A 20855-nucleotide genomic window follows, 5' to 3' on the forward strand; every position below is an offset into this window, starting at 1 on the left:
TGGATTTCCGGCTCAGGGACTCAGTGAGAATGCTCTGGCTGGCTGGGGGCTTGCTCCTCTTACCCAGAGCCTGTAGGTGGTTGATGAGTGTTCCCTGGACTCAGACAGCCTGTCATGCCATCTGTAGAGCATAAACTCCTGTGGATCCACAGTACCTGGGTTCAGCCACCTCTGTCTAGCGTTTATTCCTGCCTGGGCTGAGCAGTCTTCTTGGTCTGACAAGCATACCTCTAGCCATCTCTCTAGTCCCAGCATGCTTCTAGCTATGCCGGATTCAGTATGAGGAGCTTTACATGTCTGAGCCATAATGTCCCCATTTTAAAGATGGGGAAGAAGAGGTCCAAAGAAGTGGAGTATAGGCAACCTAGCATAGCTCATAAGTAAAGAAGGGACTTGAAATATGGAGCTTTGCCCACTTTCTCTGCAGTGACTTTGCACAGCACTGACCTCATCTTTGGTATGGTGATGTTACAGTTTAGCACAAATGCCATTTATTGGGATTTCAGCAGATCTCTCCTCTTCTTAGGGGTCAAGCAATTGCTGTTTGGCTCATATCCCGTGGCTGCAGAGTAGCCGTTGTTGGGCTTCTCATTCTTTCCCAAGAAGGGAAGGAACTGCCATTCACCCAAAGGTTGGGGGTGAAAGGTCAGTGCATGGCAGCCTGGAGCCCACACAATCCTCATTGAGCTGGCAGACCTGTAGTTGTCATCCAGCACTTCTAGCTTCAGGCCCTGCAGGTGGACAGTGACACTGAGAAGACCCTTGTAGGGATAAAGCATCCAACTGCCCCCTGCCCCCCGCTTCCTTCCTCAGTCCTTGGCAAAGTGCAGACCCCTGAGCCCAGCTGGCCATATGTCTGCCCTGCCAGTACTGCTTCAGTTAATAGCTAACAGGAGGACATGGTAGCACTTGGAGACTTCCCTCTTTGAACCAAATTCAGTCACCAGTGCTTCTCACAGAAAAGCTCCCACTGCCCACCCCAGGGCATCCACCACGTGCCCCTGATAGGCGCACTGTCCACTTGGACAGCAGTGAGTGAGCGTGGCACCCTGACCACCATATGCAGTGTCACAAGGGATGCTCATTACCCCTAGGAGTGCACACAGCACTTTGCTGAGCCCTTTCTCTCCAACCCTTCATTTCTTTTCCTTCACAGCAGCTTAACTCCTGCTCCCCTCTGGCGCCTCCTTTTTCCTCTGGACATTAGCAGATGGAATCCCAGGGAGGACAGCACAAGGCTTAGTTAATGGTGGGGCCAGCTCTTCCTCTTGGATCTTGGTCTGTGGGTGCAGAGCCACAGTGCATACTGATGGGCAACCTGGGGTCAGAGAGCAGTGCCTGGACCTCACCCTGGCTCCTCTTGGGAACTCTGCTAGTCCTCAGAAAGTTGGCCCCGGCATCACCTCTGGCCCTGGCAGGCCTTTGCTTACAACTTTTCTTCAAGAAGACACCATGGTGGGCCAGGATGTGGGCCTGAGGGGACCCTACTGTTTGTCATGCACTGAACCCTTGTCGGGTAGGTCATTGCCATCAGATCTTGAGGACAGGAAGTATCTGTCAGGGCTGGTCTGTGGGCTCTGCCGCCTCGCCTTCTCTGTGTTCCTCGGGGTGAGAGCCTGATGCTGGCAGCTTTGAAGTGCAGTCTGCATCCCTTCTCCCCCAGTCATTCTGGGCACTGTGCTAGGCACACCTGCTGCCCCCCCGTCCAATCTACACTGTAGGAGCAAAAGTAAGCAAAATGCTATGACCGCACAGGAGAGGCAGTACAGCCGGGCCCTTGGCCTCAGGAGGCATTAATTCCAGAGCTGTCAGAGCACACTCTAACCCTGGAAGATATGGAAGTGCATGTCAGGCATGGCCCAGGGTCTGAGCGTATGTTTCTCAGGAAAATTGGGCTGGATGTCTGACTGTCAGGTATGACTGCCAAGGGCTCCCTGGCCTGTCACTGGGAAAGGCCCTTCTAGGCACCCAGCTTCTGGGATACACTGTGTTGCATCAGGAGACTGTACACCCCAACTCCTGCTCAAGGCCTGGTGAAGATCAGTGTGTTGTGACTGAAGACAGGTGGAAGGAGAGAGAGGCCCAGGATCCCTCCCTTGCCTCCCATCAGGTCTCCTCCCTCACCTGCCTCTTGTTTCCCACAGAGTTCATTGTCTCGCTTCTGGAGAAGATGCAGACTCAGGAGATTCTGAGGATGCTGCGGCTGCCTGAGCTGGGCGACTTGGGCCAGCTTTTCCGCAGCCTCTCAGCCACCACCCTCGTGAGTATGGGTGCGCTGGCTGCCATCCTTGCCTACTGGTTCACTCACCGGCCAAAGGCCTTGCAACCGCCGTGCAATCTCCTGATGCAGTCAGAGGAGGTGGAGGTGAGCAGGGTGTGAGCAGCTGGGCTGTGGGAAGTAGTGGGTGGGACCAGGCATCTTGAAGGTAGAAACCAAACTTGCGGCTTATTTGACCTCACATGGCCCAGAGAATCTCGGTTTCTCCTGACAGCCAGCCAGTAAGCCCTGAGGTGACCCTGGACAGGCTCTTCTACTAGATGCTCCTTCCGCCTCTCCCAGTAACTGAAGCCTGGGCAGAGACTGACCTTGGCTTTGCCCTGGGCCTCTGGTTTGTCTGCTTCTTGGGTAGAGGACCTTGGCTTACGGTTGCCTCAGTAGGAGGCCTAAGCATGTTCTCAAGGGGCTGCCAGGTATATTCCCTCCCAGATTCTCCCTGTGCCCAACCCCGGTCTGGAGCTGGGACCCAGAGCTGAGCCCACCCAGGGCCCTGCCCTCCCAGAGCACACGGACTCACAGGTAGAGCCACTGAGGGAAGAAGGGACGTTGGCCCAGCGTAGACAAGGGTGTTCCAGGCTCAGTCTAAGACCAATAAGATTTATTTCTTAAGTTTATGGAATTTATTTTGCTTTTTAAAAAAACTTTAATTCTATTTATTTTGAATAGATAATATATTCACACAGTTCAAAAGCAAACAGAGGGTGCTTTTGAACTGTGTGAAAGGTGGTGCAGTGGTTAAGAATCCACCCGCCAATGCAGGGGACATGGGTTCGATCCCTGCTCCAGGAAGATCCCACATGCCACGGAGCAACTAAGCCCATGCGCCACAACCATTGAGCCTGCGCTTTAGAGCCCGTGAGCCACAACTATTGAGCCCATGTGCTACAACTACTGAAGCCCACGCGCCTAGAGCCCGTGCTCTGCAGCAAGAGAAGCCACGGCAATGAGGAGCCCGCGCACCACAACGAAGAGGAGCCCCCCACTCACCACAACCAAAGAAAGCCTGCACACAGCAAAAAAAAAGACCCAACACAGTGAATAAAATAAATAAATTTATTAAAAAAAAAAAAAGCAAACAGAGGACATAGACTGAAAAGCTTCCACCTTCTTCCCCTTGCCTCTGAGTTCTCTTCCCCTGAGAATTGTGTTAGCAGTTGTCCACAAGCAAATGTATAGATGTTTACCCACCTTTTAAAATAACATACCACATACACTGTGCAGCACCTTGTTTTTGCTCTGGATGGTATATCGTGCAGGCACTGATCATAAGAATGACGACGTTTTGCCTGGTGGAAGAGGGTACAGCTCAAGGCAGGGCTGGGATCTTTAGGGCATTTTTCCAGCAGAAGGAATGATGTGTGCAGAGGTGCAGGTGTGTGATGATGCACCTGGTGGCTTTGGGAAATGGCAGTTTATGTGGTGAGCTGGGAGGTGGAGAGGGGCTGAGGATGCATCAGTAGCCTGTGGTGACCAGCAGCCCTGGGTTTGCAGGTTGGCCGTGCCTCTTACTAGCCTTATGGTCCTTGGCAGTTTCTTGACTCTGAGCCTCAGTTTCCTCATTTGTCAAGTGGGCAATAAAAAAGACTACCTGCTTCCTAAAGTTATGGTAAGGATTTGGTGAGATGATGCAGAGAAGGCACTAAGATGAATTATTTTTGGTAAGCTTATAATTACAACTCATCTGGAGAGGCCAGCAAGGACAAAGCCCCATGAACTGGGCAGGGACTCTTGGAGTGGACAGCCTGGCTTTACTTGGGGTTTTCAGTAGTAGGAGAGACAGGGCTAATCTTTGCTGTGATTTGGCAGGGGCAAGCATGAAGAGGCAACTGGGCTGGAGGTGACAGTGGTCTGGATGGGGCCAGGTTGAGGGCCACAGAGTGAGTCGCTTCGTGGGTCTGGCTGGGAGGACAGGGCATGGACACAGCTAAGGCCTCCCTTCCTGGGAGAGTGGAGCCTCCGCTTGCCTCATCCCCCAGGAGTGCAGGAATCTGGAGTGGCTGTAGGGAAGGAGGCAAGGCGAGAGTGGTAGGAAGTGAGATGAGAGAGCTAAGAGGGGCCCAGATCATAGAGGGCTTGGTAGCATTTGCTCTGTGTGCTGCACGGTAGGAAACAATTCATATCATGTCACTCACCCTGGCTTAAAATCCTTCCTGGCTCCCCACTGCCCTCAGCCTAGAGCTCAGACCCCTTGCCTTGATCTGCAGCCCCTCTGGCCTCCTCCAGGTACCACGTGGAGCAGCATGAATTGCCTGCAGTCTCCCAGGTGCCTCCTGCCCCGTGTGTTTGCAGTCACTATTGCCCTGGGTGAGACCGCCATTCCTTCCTCCTCATTCTGCCCGGTAGACCCCTTTGTATTCTTCAAAACCCAGCTCACCGGCCACTTTCCAACACACCTGCTCACTTGAGCCCCTTCTATCCCTGGCACACAATCTCTTGCACTGTCATTTCTGTCCCCCTGAGTGCTGATGAGGTCTGATTGTATCTGTCCCCAGATTCCCACACAGGTCCTACACGGGCCTGGTGCTCAGGAAGCACTGGCCAAACAGAACTTTCCGCTGCACAACAGCTGAGTGCCGCTTGTGGTTGTGAGTTTGGCTCTTTGCTTTGTGGCTCTCACATTTTTCCTCAGACTGGATGTTCCAAGAGGTAGCAGACCGTGGGCCAGCACAGTGCCGCCCAGGTAGTGCTCAGAGAAGAGGTGGAGCCCTGGTACTGGAGAGTTCTGGGTTTGGGGAGCCTGAGGAGTGGTGGCATATGGAAGGGAAAGAGGCAGGAGAAGCCCAGCTCTTTTCCCCAGCCCCCAGCACAGATGGAACTTGCTAACTTCCCACTCTTGATCCACACCACCAAGGGCCAGGGCATCTGCTACTCTGTTCCCTCCACAGCCTTCTAGGGCTCTTTTCCCAAGAAAGTACCTTCAGTCAGTCCTCAGACTAATCACAACTGTTACGTGAATGATGGATGGCAACTTTCTTAGCTAAAGATTGCTCCCAAATGATTCGTAACCTACGTGCATAGCAGCGACACCTTGGCAGGTTGATCCTGGTGCCAGAGGGCAGCCTGACTCCAGCCAACACTCCCTACTCCACTGAATGAGTGAACTGTGGCTGTGTGTGAACAGTAACTGAAGATTCTGGGCATTTAGTGTATATGCTGACCTGGTGTGTGGGTGCTGTGTGTGCATGTGTGGGAGACCAGTGTACTGGGCCTGTGGGCGTGAGCCACCTGTGTTTGAGTGTGGGTGCGTACAGGTCCAGTGTGTACAAGCCACGTGTACATGACCGTTTGTAGAGGCTGTGTGTGTACAGCCGAGGTGTGTGAGCACACACAGAGCGTGTCCCAGCTCCAACTGTGTGGCCCAGGCGTGCATCTAAGCTGTGTACAGCCTGCTGCATGCTGGTGCCCTCTCCTAATGCCCCTACCTGCCTGCCTCAGCCAGCTTCTCTGGCCTGTGCTTGGCTCATAGGACAGTGGTGGGGCCCGGCGATCTGTAATCGGGGATGGCCCTCAGCTGCTAACCCACTACTATGACGATGCCAGGACCATGTACGAGGTGTTCCACCGCGGGCTTAGCATCTCAGGTGAGAGGGGCCATGGGGATGTGGAAGGGTTGTGGCAGGGGTTGAGCAGGTTCAAGGGTTGGGGTGAGCAAGCACAGTTCCAGGGGTATGGTAGGTAGGTAGTCATGCCCAGATTCAGAGGAGAGAAGCCATTCTTGGCCCTCCTGCCACCCAGTCAGACGAGTAGCTGCATTATGAGGCCAAAGGGCTGACCTTAGCTTTACAGCCCTGAGTACTGCTGACCTTAAGCTGTCTCTTAGCTCATCCTCTATATCTCCCGTTGGCAGCCCCTGGTGAGCCTTGAACTACCAGGCTGCTGGCTGGCATGGTTCTGAACCTGAGGCTCCAAGATGTCCAGGTGACCCATGGTGTGGGGTGAAGGGAGTTGTCACAGAGAGGCAAACTGACACCTCTGCCCAGTGGCCCCCAGGTCTCCATGTCCTCTTGGGGCTGCATCACACAGGTAATGGAGGGAACTAGCACTGTGTCAATTCCCATTCCTGGGCCTCCCTGATCTCCCTGGGGAAGTGCCATGCTTCTGTACTTTAAGCCTTTTTGGACTTCAGCAGGTTAGACAGGCAGCTGGGGAGCAGCTCACTTGGCCCATGGACCACCTCCCAGGATGGGATATTCATCCAGGTGTCTGATGGGCAGGGGCAGGTGCCACCCCACCCTGCCTTCTTCCCTGGCACAAGGCCTTCTTATCTCTATGCAGGGAATGGACCTTGTCTTGGCTTCAGGAATCCCAGGCAGCCTTATCAGTGGCTGTCCTACCAGGAGGTGAGTAATAGAGGACAGGCCCCACCCTATCCCCCCACACATACCTTGGGGGTGGGGGTGGGGCTTGTGGGCACCCTGGAGGGTCTCAGAGAGTCATTTTTTCCTTGCCTGGCGTGTCTGCCATACTCCTGGCAGCAACCTCTCAGGATTTCCAGCATACCTGGGTAGGGACTTGGGGGAGCTCCTTCAGACTGTAGGAATCCCACCTGGGAATCTCCCTTCCCTGCTGAAGAGTCCTTGCTTTCCCATCATTGCCCCATGTCTGTGTGCAGGTGGCCGACAGGGCTGAATTTCTAGGGTCTGGACTTCTGCAGCACAATTGTAAACCATGTACAGATCAGTTTATCGGCGTTTTTGCACAGAATCGACCAGAGGTGAGCATCTGCCTTAACTGGTTTTAGAGGCATCAGTGGAGTACAGGGTTGGGTACCATAGAACAGCCCTGTTCCCACTGTCTGTAGCACCTGGGACAAGAGGGAAAATGGACATCCTTGGTCCATGCCATCTCCCACTCCCTTGGCTTTGCCTTTAATCAGGGGTGGACATTCCAGCCACGTTCCAGCCGTACCCCACCCAGCTGCACAGACAATGGCTCCTGGAGCTATGGAGGAGGAAGAACCTGGGGAAGAAGCCCATGCAAACCCCGGAGGTGGGCTTGGGGTTGTTTAGAGTCCCATAATTCCCTGGGGCAAGCATGGTCTAGAAGCTTGTGGGTGAGCAGGCTCAACTGGTCCGCCTCATGGATCCCTTGCCTTGTGCAGAAGGCCAGAACAGAGCGCTCTTGGTATAGGACCCTGAGCAAGGACCCTGGTTGCCTGGGCCTAAGGGCAGTGCAGCCCTGATCTCTGCTCTATGCTCTCCCTTCCCCCAACCTGTGTGTGTCCACAGTGGATCATCACGGAGCTTGCCTGCTACACATATTCTATGGTGGTAGTCCCGCTCTATGACACCCTGGGCCCTGGGGCAATCCGCTACATCATCAACACAGGTAAGCCAAACTGCCCCCTCCTGCCCCTGGCAGCCAGCGCCACCTCCCCCTCCCAGCCTTTCAGCTTATGCTGATAGTCGGACACGAATGAGCACTTTGCTTCCACTCTCAGAGAGCGCTGGGGGCTTCCACTTTGGCCCTTGAGTTGGCTTCCTGAGTCCAGCTGTCCCCAGCTGGATTTCACCCAAAGGCTCCTTCTACAGGGTAGGGCTGCCAAGAAGTAGCCTCTGTACCAGCCTCCACGTAGGCTGCCAACCCTCCGAGTTCACTTCAGCTTGAGAAAGATGCTGCGTGGGGGAGGGGCGCGGTTTGGGGAGGTGGTGGTAAATATCTCAGACAGACCAGGGATGATGGGAGCTGAGCCTGGAGAAAGGGAATGCTTGGAATCTACCCCAGGAGATTCCCCGGCCTTCTGCCCTTGGCTCCATCCAGGCTCCGTGCACTTTCCTCTGGACATAATACACGTCCCACATGGCCTGTCGTATGTATTTACACACGAGCTTATCATGTGGCAAACACAGCCCATGGTTCCACTGCCTGGCATGTGTTGCCCGCAGTCACAGCCTGTGCCCGCACAGCCTGACTGTCCTTGGTGGTCCCTGCAGCCGATATCAGCACTGTGATCGTGGATAAACCTCAGAAGGCCGTGGTTCTGCTGGAGCATGTGGAGAAGAAGGAGACACCAGGGCTCAAGCTGATCATCCTCATGGAACCATTCGAGGAAGCCTTGAAAGACAGAGGGCAAGAATGCGGGGTGGTCATTAAGTCCATGCAGGCTGTGGAGGTAAGCGTCTGCTTCCGGGCTGTTTCCTGGCCACAGCTGGTTGGCCACTGAGCCAGAGATGCTGGTTATCTGCCCATCTTATGCCCTAGGATGGATGTCTTGGGCCATCAGGGTGTGTCAGGGTTCACACAGGGCAGGCTTCACCGTGGCTATGGTGGGTAGTGGGGTTGGTACCCACAGGCATCCTCTTCGAGACGGGCTCAGTTAGTTGACACAGTTAATGACACAGGCACCAAGAGGTGGATGATAGTGCCAGCCTGCCCCAGAGCTACTCCCATAGCCTCTGGAGCCTCCTCATTTCCAGCTAATGACCAGCCTGTCTGAGCCTGAGGACTATAGTAAACTTGAGGTCCAGAAGTCTTGGAGAGGTTCTTGTAGATGTGTCCCAGATCCCCAGCAGCCAGCAGAGCCAATTTTCCTTTGCATGGCCTCCCCAGAGACATCAGGCTGGTGGCAGCTTATGGCCTGCTGCAGTGACACAGGACATCTTCTGGGGTCCTTGCTCAGTAGCAGCTGACCCCCACTGTGCCCTCCTGGATCTAGGCCTGTGGGCCCTCCATTTCTCCTCCTGTCTCCCTGTCTGCTCTAAATGTACCCACAATGGCTGTGCCCCTCCATGGCTTTAGGGGCCGTACCTAAGCTGGCAGCCCCCATCTGCCGCTCCAGCCCTGACCACCAGCTAGAAGCCCAGGCCACCTAGCCACTCTGTCTTGAGCATATATCTAGACATACTGCGGGCCCCTCAGGCTGTCTCTCCCTTGTGCATGTGCACAGTACTGAGCCTCTCCCTGGGCCCCAGGTCCCTGTCTGTGGTGTGTGGGTGGCCAAGGCCAGGATGTGTGTCTGGGGAGAGGCCACTGGGGTGATGTCTCTGCATGGGCCACGTCTGGGCAGGGAATCTTGGACTCTGGGCTTGGCGGAGGAGCAAGGCATACTGTGCTGAGTTTATTTAGATTTTTTTTTTGATTGATTAGAAGTTTTAAGCATTTAAAAACAGTGTTTTCCTCTTCCCAGGACTGTGGTCAGCGGAATCACCACGTTCCCGTGGTAAGCTCATCTGCCAGCAGGTCCTGATTGAACAAAATGGTGTCCAGGGCATGTCCTCACAGACCCCCTCGCTATGCACACAGCATACGGTAGAGGGGCCTGAGTAGCACCCCCATGTTAATAAGCAACTCAGGAAATGTCCTCTCAGGGTGCCCAGGACTTCCGTGGGTGAGGGTCCAGAGAGGGACCTGGAACAGAATGCCCACCCTCACTTCATCTAGAGAGATCTTGCTTGTCCTTCAGTCTCAATTCATGTCACCTCCTCTGGGAAGCCATCCTCTACATGCAAGTGGTCATGGTGGGCTCCTCCTGGTGACCCCAGGACTATGTGCACATCACCAGGGCAGGGGTCTAACACAGAGTGATCTTAGTGACAGAGTGGGCAGCTCAGTTCCTGGGCTGCTTGTTCTGTTCCCAAACCTGAACCCAGACATTGGGGAGAAAGTGGGAAGGAAGGAGGAAGTGGGTCATACTCCCTAGAAAGGTGAGCTCTTTGATAGAGGCCTAGGTCTGGCCACTGCAGCCTAATCCCATTAGAATTCAACTCAGACTTAAGTAGCAGCGGCAGCAGGAGCAGGCGGGACAGATCGATGTCCATGCCTGATTAGGTTTCCTTGGCTTTTCTTCCTCTTTCCTGGGGACTTGCCTGCTCACCTGTCCGATGACAGCATGCAGGGCCATGCACGTGTGCTGACATATGCCTGCATCCTCACACAGTGCACGCGCGGGCGCACACACACACACACACACACACACACACACACACACACACACACACACACACACACAGGGTGGGGGTAGGAGGATGCACAGAGGGGCTGGCTGGTGGAGGGGCCCAGGCTGGCCACACTGGGTCTCTTTAACACACTCTTCTCACTTCTGCAGCCCCCGAAACCCAGTGACCTCTCCATTGTGTGTTTCACAAGCGGCACAACAGGTAAGCAGAGGCTCCTAGCTCGCCAGCCAGGGCCGCCTGCACCCTTCCCTGGCAGCCTTGGCAGGGTGACTGAGGCATCGCTGGTGCCCTCTGTGGGATGGGCTGAGCCTTGTCCTCTGCCTGGCTCCAGACACTGGCCTCTCCGTGGCAAACGTGAGGCAGCGCAGGGTGGCTGGACAGGAACGGATGGTGTGGACTGGGAGGTCAAGGGTGAGTGCTACAAACTTACTGGAGCTGGGGCCAGAGGCAGGCTGGGCAGCTGTGTCACATCATTACGCTGAGGAGGGCTCTCGCTCCTCTGTGCTTCCCTGCTCTTGCCTGGCCTCTGTGTCGGGGACTGGGGAAGAAGCGTCTGAGAGCCTGCTTTCGCGTTCCATCACCATCACTTGCCGGGGGGCCATGAACCAGTCACTTAAACCTCTCTGCCACCACTGTCCCAAGTTTCTTACCTGGGGTTAAAGGTGCCAAGTTGGAGGTGGGAAGGTGTGTGAAAGGGCAGTGTGGATGATCTGGGGCTGTTATGCCGTGGGCAAGGCCGTCAGGAAGAGGAAATGATGCAGTCCGTGCGTGGTGCTGACAGAGGAGCACATGCATCCGCATCAGTGGGAACAGCCAAGAAAGGCTTCCTGGGGGAGGCAGAACGCGCCTGAGGATCATGGCCACAGGCACCGTGCTTTGCAGTCTGCAGCGGCCCATTCATCCTATCACTGTGCCACTGGGGCCTCAGCACGGCCTGTAAGGCAGGTGGGGTAGGGGTTGTCCAAGGGGGCACCAGCAGCAAGTGAAAGCAGAGGGCTTGTGCCCCTGTCCTTCCACCTCCCAGCCCAGTGTTCTTCCCACTGCTGCCTCTCCATCTCATCTGATGACTTGGGAAGTCACTTGACCTTGGCCTGAATGGGCAAGACGTTTCCAGCCTCTTTTCCAGACCTAGGGCTGGCCTACCTTGATGATAGCTCTCGACGGGCAGTGAATCGGGGCTCCCCATGCTTTCCACGGACGGAGCCTCCAAGGCAGTTGGCAGATCCTTGACCAGCCTGTAGGACAATCCTTGTGGGTAGATCATGATAAACATGACTTTATTGAATCAAAATGGGTTTTTACCATTAACTCAAGTGGCTTTGAGAATTTCCACCTTACTGCTAAACCCTGTCAGAAGAGAAATGACAGCGCCTTTGCTCTCCAGGAGCTGACATCCAGAGCCAACTCAGAATTCAAAAATGCCTTCAGGTTATGTTGCTTTTTGTCAGGAGTTTCACAATGTGAAATTTTGGTGACATGTCCCTCAGCCCTGGGTTTGGGAGCAGGTCACTACTGTAGCCTTTAGCTTTGGACCCTTGCTATTCAAGAGTGCCCTCTGGCTTTTAACTGAGTCACTTAGTCACAGCTGCTGCCCCTGTATCTGGAAAAGAACTTCACGATGCAGAAATGTGTTGTTGCCTAACTGCAGAGGGCAGGCCTCCTGTCCAGTGTTTTTTCAGACCATGGAATCATAGTTGGAAGCTGAGCCATCCTGCCCAAGCTCTATATGGTGGAAGCAGGATGTATGGAGTCTAGAAAACAGGTTGTAATTTGATGCCCAAACCTCCCACTCCGGAGGTGTGGCTGGTGCCAGGGCGGAGCTGGGGGAGTGAGAAGACCTCTTATGTCACCCTGCCTGGCTGCATGCTTGGATTTCCTTGGCGTGAGCTCAAGCTTGTGCTGTGCCTCTGGTAGCCATCCTCTTGTCCAGCACATCACAGCCAAGGATACAGCTTCCCTTCCACGATAAGTGTCCTGGCCTCAGCTTCATCAAGAGCCATGTTGTTCTTTCAATGGGGAAAGAGGAAAAATATGATCTGAATCTGACATTTGAATCATGATTCTGGTGGAATCGTTCTGGGAAGATTTTTCTCTTGGTGTATGAAGGAAACATCTGTGGAGAGTCCCAGAATAAGCCAGTGCTTTGGAGCCACTAGTCAGGCCAAGAAGGCCGTAGAGGAGGTGAGAGCTTGGGGTTTGTCTGTACTCGGGGATGGCTAATGGGTGGGTGTGTGATTGGTTGTTCATTTCAGAATAACTATTAGCTGGACTGAAATTGAACTGCCTTCCCCAAATAAAAGATAGTTTGTGAGTATAATATAGCCCAGTTTGGGGACTTGGGCTCCTTGAATGATAGATAGTTCAGATATATCCTTATGCATTCATGTACTACCCTCCCTTCCCAGAGAAGAAAATACAGTGGTCTGTTAAAACATATCCTTCTTAGTCTATGGGTTTTTAGCATTCTTTTTCTAATTTATGTCAATTCATTCATTCAGTTCATTTATTGAGCATACACTATGCATCAGAACTAGTGTTGGAGGCTGAGGACACAGGGATGGACAAGACACATCCCTGCCCTCATGAGCTCACAGCTCATGTCATGAGGCGGTTCACTGCCTCGAAGGTCTGCATCCCTGGGTACATGGAGTACTAGGCCACCAAGAGGTCGGAACAGCGGCATAGAAAGTGTTCCAAATCTAAGCAGAGTCTTGAGGGATTGGCAACTGGAGGAGAAGAGGAGGAAGGGCATTCTCAGCAGAGGGAACAGCATGTGCGGAGGACCAGCGGCAGGAAAGAAAATGTTCCTTTGAGGGAGAGTCGACTGAGGAAAAGAGAGGTTTGGTTGCAGGACCTGGGAACCCTGGCAGGAGGGGAATGATGGGGGGAGGAGTTCCAAATAAAGGCTGATCAGGAACAGCCAGTGAGGCTAGAGGAGAACAGAACCTGCCAGCCGTGTTGGGTGGCTAAGCCGTACCCATAGGGTGCTGCCACAGAAACACCTGCGGGCGCTCTTGTTGGAGGAGGGGGCAGCGGGTGCTTAAAGCAGAAGCTGACTGTGGTGGGCTGAGGAGTGGATGGGAGGTGAGTGTCAGTTCAGCAAGTGTGACAATTCTTTTAAGAAGCTTGGCAGGGTCACCAAAAGGCATGCTCCATAATGTTCCTAGCAGTACGATTTGAAAAATCAGAGTCTGGAAACAATTCACATGCCTGTCAGCAATAGAATGGTATAGCTACAAATAAAAAATTATACCTCAATACTGAGCAAAAGAAAAAAGGCACAAAATATTGTATGATTTCCTTTATGTAAAATTGCAAAACACAGTGAGGGATTCTGTGCTTTTAGAAGTCAGGATCATGGTTGCCTTCCAAGATATTGGTGCCCTGGAATGTTGATGATGTTCTGTTTCTTGATCTGGGTGCTAATTGCCTAGGTAAGTTCACTTTGAAAAAATATATATTGAGCTGTATACTTATTTGGGCACTTTTCCATATGTATGTTATACTATAACATAAGAGAGAGTTTATTAAAAAAAAAAAGATTAGCTGTGAAAGCATGACAGAGAACAAGAGTGGCAGCTGGTGGAGGCCGTGGGGTTGAGGGAGGGTGGGGTTTTTGTTGTTTTCCTGGAAATACCTGAAAGCATTCTCATAGTTGAGAGAGAGCCACTGATAGAGAAAGGGAGGAAAAGCTCAATGGAGCAGACCCCCCAAAGCTTTGGTTTGAGTTGGGGGAGAGAGGAGGCTTCCAAGTACTGTAAAGAGATGCCTGCCTAGGGAAAGAAGGGAGGGAGAAAGGATTCTGGGAGGCCAGGAGAATGGGGGATGCTCCCCTCAGGTCCTGCCTGAGGGTGAGAGGTGTCATGAATGGACCAGAGTCTAAGGGGGCACCATGTGACAGTTTCTGTGAGGAGAGCCTCCCTTGGGCTGGAGACCGTGAGCCTCTGGGGTCACATTGTGGGAGGAGTGGAAAAGATGGGCAGCGGGATTGGTTTGATGGGGTTGTTAGAGTGGGGTGCTCCAGAGGAAGTCCGGGGGCTGAAGCGCTTGGCAGGAGAGCGGCTGGAGTGAGGGATGGGAGTCCAGCTTGGGAGGGAGGGAGAGGGAGGGTCAGGGGTCTGGAGTCATATGAAAGGGTCTCAGCATGAGGGAGCTGGCCAGATCAGTTCTTAGTGGTGGCAGTGGGGCTGGGAAGCTGAGGAGAAGGTGAAGGCCACTGGAACTGGAGCATCTCTTCTGTTCCAGTTGAGGATGCTCAGGCAAGCCCAGTCATTTAGCTGAGTATGTAAATACCCAAAAGCCCTACAGCTGTGGCTGCTTACAGGTGGGCTCTCTGGGAAAATGCTCACCTTGACCTATGCGTTTTGTACCATTCTGTTCAAGACTTATGTAATCACATGCAGAAAACTACATCGTGGCATTACTGCTGTGCAGCTTTAGGAGAATTTCTTAACCTCTCTTACGCCTTAGTTTCATTGGATATTAAATGAATACATCTGATACCTATAGCTTAGGATTGTTCCAAGAAGTAACTGAGCTACCATGTATGAAATGCTTAGCACAGTGCCACATTGGTGTTCAGTAATTGGCTGCTATTATAGTAGTATTTGTATTCCTACTAGTCCTCAAGTCTGATGTTTGAAAAATTGGTGGATATGGGGTTAATGAAAGTAATACTCAATCCTAAAAAAGATTTGGGAACCTTTAGCAGGAAGATGAACACTCTATCTGCATTATACAACTTTGAAAGCATTTCTGTCACTGGTATCTTTCGTAACCCACCTTTGTGTGAACGTGGAAATAAGCAGCCAGGGAGCCCTCGAGCCAGAGGGCCCAACACTGCTCCCAGCCCCGCTCCCACCCACTCCTACAGGAGAGACCTTGAGCTCAGCCTCGCCCCATAGCTGCTCCTACCTGGAACCAACATCCATCCAGGGCAGATCTTCACCCAATGAAATGCCCTTCTGCACATCAGCCATGGGTGGCCCACCCAGGAACACTGGCTGAAGCCAAAATGCTGTTTGCAAAATCTGAAACTAGGAGAGCTTTTTTCCTTTAGCAGTTGGAGAGAAAATGAAGTGCAAGGATGGCAAGTTTATGAATAGAGGGTGGGAAATGGACCATATAGGTCTCATCCTGCGGAGACATCATGGCCTGGATAGCAGCGTCTCTCACTGATGTTGGTCTCACCAGAAAAGGAGAGAACCAGGGGACACGTCAATTTGCAACTTTGATTGTGTGTAGGTCTAGCCAGGAATGCTTAGCCTGTTCCTGCATGTGAGCCACTTGGAGAAATTACCATATCATGTTTAAAACAAATGTTACCAGAGGTATGTCCTTGTCCTGAATCAGAGAAGCAAGCAGAGCCTTTCCGAAGGCTCATCTCTCACCTCCCGACTTGGACCTTGAAGTCTTCTTCCAGGATTTGTTGTCAATGTTCACCTCTCCTTTATCCTTTGGGACCACATCTAGAGATGAACTAAGGAAATAATTTGAATATTTCTGGGAATCTTTAAAAATTCTATAACTCAGTAGAAGTTTATAAAATTTCATTTATATCCACAAGAAAACATTTGTTTCTAAAAGATGTAAGCTTTCCTCATCATGTTGGAGAGGAAAAGGGCTTGTCTAAGCAAAATTGAATAACTACTACTACTGTGTGTTCTGACCGAACTGAATGGATTCTTTAGAAATTTTTCATCAATGAAGACAAGTTCCTCTGGAAATTCTCAAACCATCTACCCTGAGGTTATATTAGGTGTAAGTCAGCCAATCTAGCAGATCTAAAGCTGTGTGGCACAGGACCATGTTTTGTGATAGTTCTGATTTCATACTTATTATTTTGGGGGCGTTACTTAGAAATTTCCAGAATTTGGGAATCCACAGGTGAAAATTCACTCTCAGAATAGTTTGTGGGCCCAGGGTCTCTGGGATTTGTACATAGGAGACAATTCAGGGAAATTTCCTAATACGGGCCTGGGTTTGAGGAAGCATGTCGGAATGAAAGAAGGACAAACAGTAAAACAAAGTGCATGGATCTTCTTTCCAAAAGGAGGATATTTTAACAGCTACCTATTAGAAAATGTAATTTTTAAAATCCTGTAACTTTCTGTGTCCCCAAAATCACCTCTGTGATTTGCAATATGGGTGTAGGTGCCCAAGCACATGGTAAAACCCCGCCCACCACACATCTTGGTCAGACAGAGATGGTACCATTACTGATGCTCATTTCTGACAAATAGGTCACCAGTAAGTTGAGCATAAAGGCCTCACAGGGTATAATTATGAGAGCAACTTTATTTTTGTCTCCATCTATTCTTTTAAACTTGCTTGTGGGGATAGTTCTTTGCCCCTGGAAAAAGCTTAGGCATCTCATCCCTTTTCTGGTCCCTCTCAGGTGAGCCCCATGGGGATTGTAAGTCACAAATACAATCTTAATTCAGAATTACAAGTCTGGGTCCAAAATATGAACCAGTCCACTGCACTGTGACTTCCCTCCTCAGCCAGGGCTGGCTAGAGGCTTGGTGGGGATGGCATGAGATCGTGCCTTCCTGTCTTCCCGTCTGGTGTTCCTCCTCCTCCTCCTCCTCAGGCATGCCAATGCAGGTTTCTGCCCTCCCCCGCCAGATGGAAGTAGGGAGGGAGAATGGTTCTGGGCAGTTGTTTACAACTCAATCTCTGTTGCACGGACACTTTGAAAAGTCCTCCTGAGACAGGCAGTTTCCTTCCTCTGGTTATCTGCTCCCCACTTCACATCAGCTTCTGTCTCTTTATTGCTCCCCCCTGATTTTGGGGGGAAACTGGCCTGCATATAAGATTTTCTTTTTGACACCATTCGCACCACCACCCGTTGCTCCTTCTGCAGACTGCATATCCAGTTTCTGAGATTTATTATTATTTTGTAGCTGTGGCCTTCTTCACCTTTCTTATTGGGACAGCACCCCGCCCCCCACCCCCTAGAAGCTGTAGGGAACATGATGGGGCTTTTCAAGCAAGCTCATGAGTGGCTGACTTAGCTTGAGTTTCAGACTAAAGTTGGGAGAGAGGACCCCCGCATTTCTCCCCTCTCGATGGGCTGCAGAACTCAGCATAGCTCTCTCCGAAGAAATCCTTCCCGCAAATTCTTCCTCATTCATTCATATTCTCACTCTTTCTTATTGAGGTGAAATTCACATGACGTAAAATTAACCATTTTAAACTGAAAAATTCAGTGGCATTTACTATAATACTCTCTTAACCTCAACGCAGCCCTTTTATTACCTCTTTCTGGGTGAGGGTTGCAACGTTAACATTTTGGTTTATTTGATATTTCTTGGGTAAATTCTGCACATGGTTTGGCCCCTTCCTTTTGGAGTTTCACCGCTGTTGCATCTTCTACCTCCGTGGAAGCTTCTAATTTAATATCTTTTGTACATGGCTATGTCCTTAGACCTCATAGAAGCCCTGTGAGGTGGATGTCGTTGTCCCTACCTTATAGATCAGGAAACAGAGAGGAAAAATGACTTGCCTGTGTTACACTGGCAGTGAGCGGCAAGGGCAAGGTTTGCACCTGGTCAGATCTGTCCGGCGGCAGCGGCAGTGTGGTACCCACCTTGACGTGACGTGGTGGCCAGCGGCCTCCCTCCCCAGCCTGCTGTGCCTTCTGTCCTCACCTGGCCTCTGGCCTCGGAGCCATCCTGGCAGCCCCGGGCTTCCTCACGAGCAGCAGTGAAAGGTCGTGTAAAGACAAAGCAAGGATATCCATGTGCCATCTCTGCCAATGAGCAGGCAGGAGGGCTGCCCCAGCCATCTGGACCTCCAGCCTGGCCTGAACTGGGGCCTCTCCAGGTGCCGGATGCAGCAAGGAAGTCCTCTGCCCGCACAGCTGGCTGCTGGATTCTGGAGACTAGAACTGCTTAGGTCCAGAGAGCAGCATAGGTTACTGGGTATGTGTATAAGGAGACTGGGGACCAAGAGTCTATGCTCCCCGAGGAAGGCAGAAGGGAAGGTGTGGGCCAGCCCATCAGGTCTCGGGGCACTCCACCTGTGCCTCTGTGTCACCTGCCTTCTGGTCTCAAGCAGCTGGGAGCCTCAAGGTGGGCTTCAAGTGTCTGCAGAATGAAGGTCCTTGACAGAGCATTCATCTGCCTGAGACTCTGAAGGTGGCTGTGGACGAAGGCCAGAGGTTTGCATGGACAGCGCTGGGTGTCTGGGACTGGTGACTCCGGTGCTGTTCTCAAGGAGTGGGCCTTGAGCTTCCCACTAATTCTCCTTCTTGCTCTCTCCTTTCAGGGAACCCCAAAGGTGCGATGCTCACCCACGGGAACGTGGTGGCTGATTTCTCAGGCTTCCTGAAAGTGACAGAGGTGAATAGACTTGGTGTAGATTCGCTGATGCAGGTGTCTCTCAGGGACACCCTCAAGCCTCAGAGGTTTTTTATGTTTTCTTTCTCCCCTGGTACAACCTGGGATGCCTTCCATAGGCAGGAATTTCTTTTCTCAGTAGAGCAACCTCACTTTCACAGATATTTTTAACCCCAAACAATGAAATGATCCATATCTGGTAAATATTCAGCTGATTTCTAAGAGTGCTCAGATCCCAGAAAGAAAAACGCAGAAAACTCTTTTTCATTTTTAACTTCAAAAATTGAGATACTGTGGTTTTATGTGTACCTTTATTTAGAAAGTAATGCTTAATAACTTGTTTTTCCAAGTAAGTCAGGGTTTAATTCAATCGTTTTGTGTTTAAGGACTACTAGAGTCTGAGAAACAACGGCAACTGCTAATTTATAAGGCTGTACTTAAAAAAAGGTAAATCTAAAGTCAAAAAAGCTTGATATCTTGGCCTGACAAAAGCATGTTAGCATTTTTAACCGACTAAGAAAGAAGGACTTTTTCCCAAAAGTGGTGAGTATCTGAATGTCCTACCGTTTCCTTAAGGAAAAAGGAATGTACCTTTTCATATAAATTAAGCTTTTTCTCTACTGTGGAGAAAATCATTATCCACATTTAGCCAGATGGCATCATGGAGCATATGCCCAAACAGTTGCATATTTTGGTAGAAAACTGTGAGAGACTGTTGGAAGCTGAGCCCAGGCCAGGAGCCGTGAGTAAGGTTCCCTGGGCTTGTCCAAACGTGTCCAAAAGCCAGCCTAGGAGACTGAGGACCTCTGAAAAAGGGTGGAGAGCAGGGAAGTCAGCCAAAGAGAGCTCATCCCTGAGCAAGGCCCCCTGGCCGGGGCAGCCCCTGTCCCTGAGGTCAGACCCATCCTGGAGAGGGGGATCCCTCTTTGGCCAGCCCCTTTAAGACCCTGTTCCCAGGCTGTAGCATGTGAGGGCTGGTTCCACCTACCATGTCTCTGTCCCAGGCACATGCCCCAGCCCCAGTAGGCATAGACCCAGGGTTCTCTTGGCCCCTTCCTCTCAAAGAAGGACCAGAAAGTGCTGACAGGCTGAGACCCTCTGAATACCTGCTGGGGTGGCCCAGGAAGACTGGTGAAGTGGGGCCTGAGGCAGACCCTGCAGCTGTGGGGAGGGAGAGGTGCACCGGGCTGGTGCAAAGACTGTGAGTAAGGTGCAGGTCCTCCCAGAGGAGACTTCCCTGCGGAGCTCAACTCTGCTGGTTTATGTGTGCTTCAATTGGCTCTTTGCTTCTGCAGATAACCTAGGTGCACTGGCGCTTCGACCTAACACTCCGCTTCCTACACTGCCCTGTCTCTCTGTCTCCCTCTCTCTCTCCTTTCTTTCTGCGCCTTCCATCTTCCTCTCTCTCCTTCTCTCTCTTACTTTTCTCTCTCTGTCATCTCACCTCTTTCTCTGTCCTCCCTTCCCCACTGCCCTTCCCCTCTTCCTGTTTGCCCCACCAGGTCATCTTCTCTTTATTGTTTTATGACTCTCTCGTCGTCTTCCTATCAGTGTTTCTTTCCTTTCTGTCTCCCATGCCCGGCACCTGCAGAAAGTGATCTTTCCGAGACAGGACGATGTGCTCATCTCCTTCCTGCCTCTGGCTCACATGTTTGAGAGAGTCATCCAGGTAAGACGCCCGCCTGACTGACCGGGCCTTGCCTGGGCTCCTTCTGTTTTCTTACAGAGTCAGTGGGCTCCCACTTGTGCGGATGTGCACATTTCCTATTTGCCTTTAGCACACATGTTTGAGCGAATGGTGCAGGTAAGGCCCTGGCTTCAGGGAGGAACAGTCTGTGCCCAGAACCCAGAACCCTAGCAGGATGTCACTTGTCATTGGCAGCATGAAGTAGAACTAAACTGGCCTGTCCTTGGAAGGTGCCACAGGGGTCAGAGGGGTCAGAGGACCTTGGACCCCTGACCTGTCCCTCCTGGGAGCACTGCTCCAGGGAAGACCCAGGCCTGCTTGTCTTGCCTGTGGACACATCTTGGCTGAGAGAGGCCCCAGCTGATGGCATCTGCTCAGAGAGCATTGCAGCTCTGCAGAAGTGCTTTACCATTCAAGTTCTATACAGTATGGCTCCATTTATGTCCCAAACACCTATATTCTATAACTTCCATCACTCACAAACTCCTAAAAAAGAAAACAAGACAGTAAAGTTGAAGGGGGAATCAAACTATCATGGCCTCTCAGGCTGTGGATGGGACTGGTGTTAAGATTGGCCCTAGGACAGGCCTTGGGGGGGGGACAGAGAGAATGGAGGAGACCACAGGAGGTTGTGGGGACAAAGAGTTATTTGT

At 51.8% G+C, this 20855-nt stretch overlaps 1 protein-coding gene across 2 annotated transcripts in view; it reads left to right on the forward strand.

The window, feature by feature from the left end:
* Window positions 1–2149: 2149 nt before the first annotated feature.
* ACSL6 (acyl-CoA synthetase long chain family member 6) overlaps window positions 2150–20855 on the forward strand; it is a 39680-nt gene continuing 20974 nt past the window's right edge. Inside the window, exons 1-10 of one of the 2 annotated variants that reach the window (XM_057748859.1) lie at window positions 2150–2365; window positions 5745–5859; window positions 6554–6618; window positions 6891–6992; window positions 7507–7606; window positions 8212–8390; window positions 9405–9437; window positions 10323–10374; window positions 18445–18518; window positions 20107–20184. In XM_057748859.1, coding sequence (XP_057604842.1) covers window positions 2171–2365; window positions 5745–5859; window positions 6554–6618; window positions 6891–6992; window positions 7507–7606; window positions 8212–8390; window positions 9405–9437; window positions 10323–10374; window positions 18445–18518; window positions 20107–20184 — 993 coding nt within the window. In that variant the 5' untranslated portion in view covers window positions 2150–2170. Of the gene's footprint in view, window positions 2366–5744; window positions 5860–6553; window positions 6619–6890; window positions 6993–7506; window positions 7607–8211; window positions 8391–9404; window positions 9438–10322; window positions 10375–18444; window positions 18519–20106; window positions 20185–20241; window positions 20320–20855 lie in introns of both variants that reach the window. The other variant, XM_057748866.1, reaches the window with a different exon arrangement.

This window comes from Hippopotamus amphibius, chromosome 1 (genome assembly GCF_030028045.1).
Source record: "Hippopotamus amphibius kiboko isolate mHipAmp2 chromosome 1, mHipAmp2.hap2, whole genome shotgun sequence".
Taxonomy (NCBI): Eukaryota; Metazoa; Chordata; class Mammalia; order Artiodactyla; family Hippopotamidae; genus Hippopotamus; species Hippopotamus amphibius.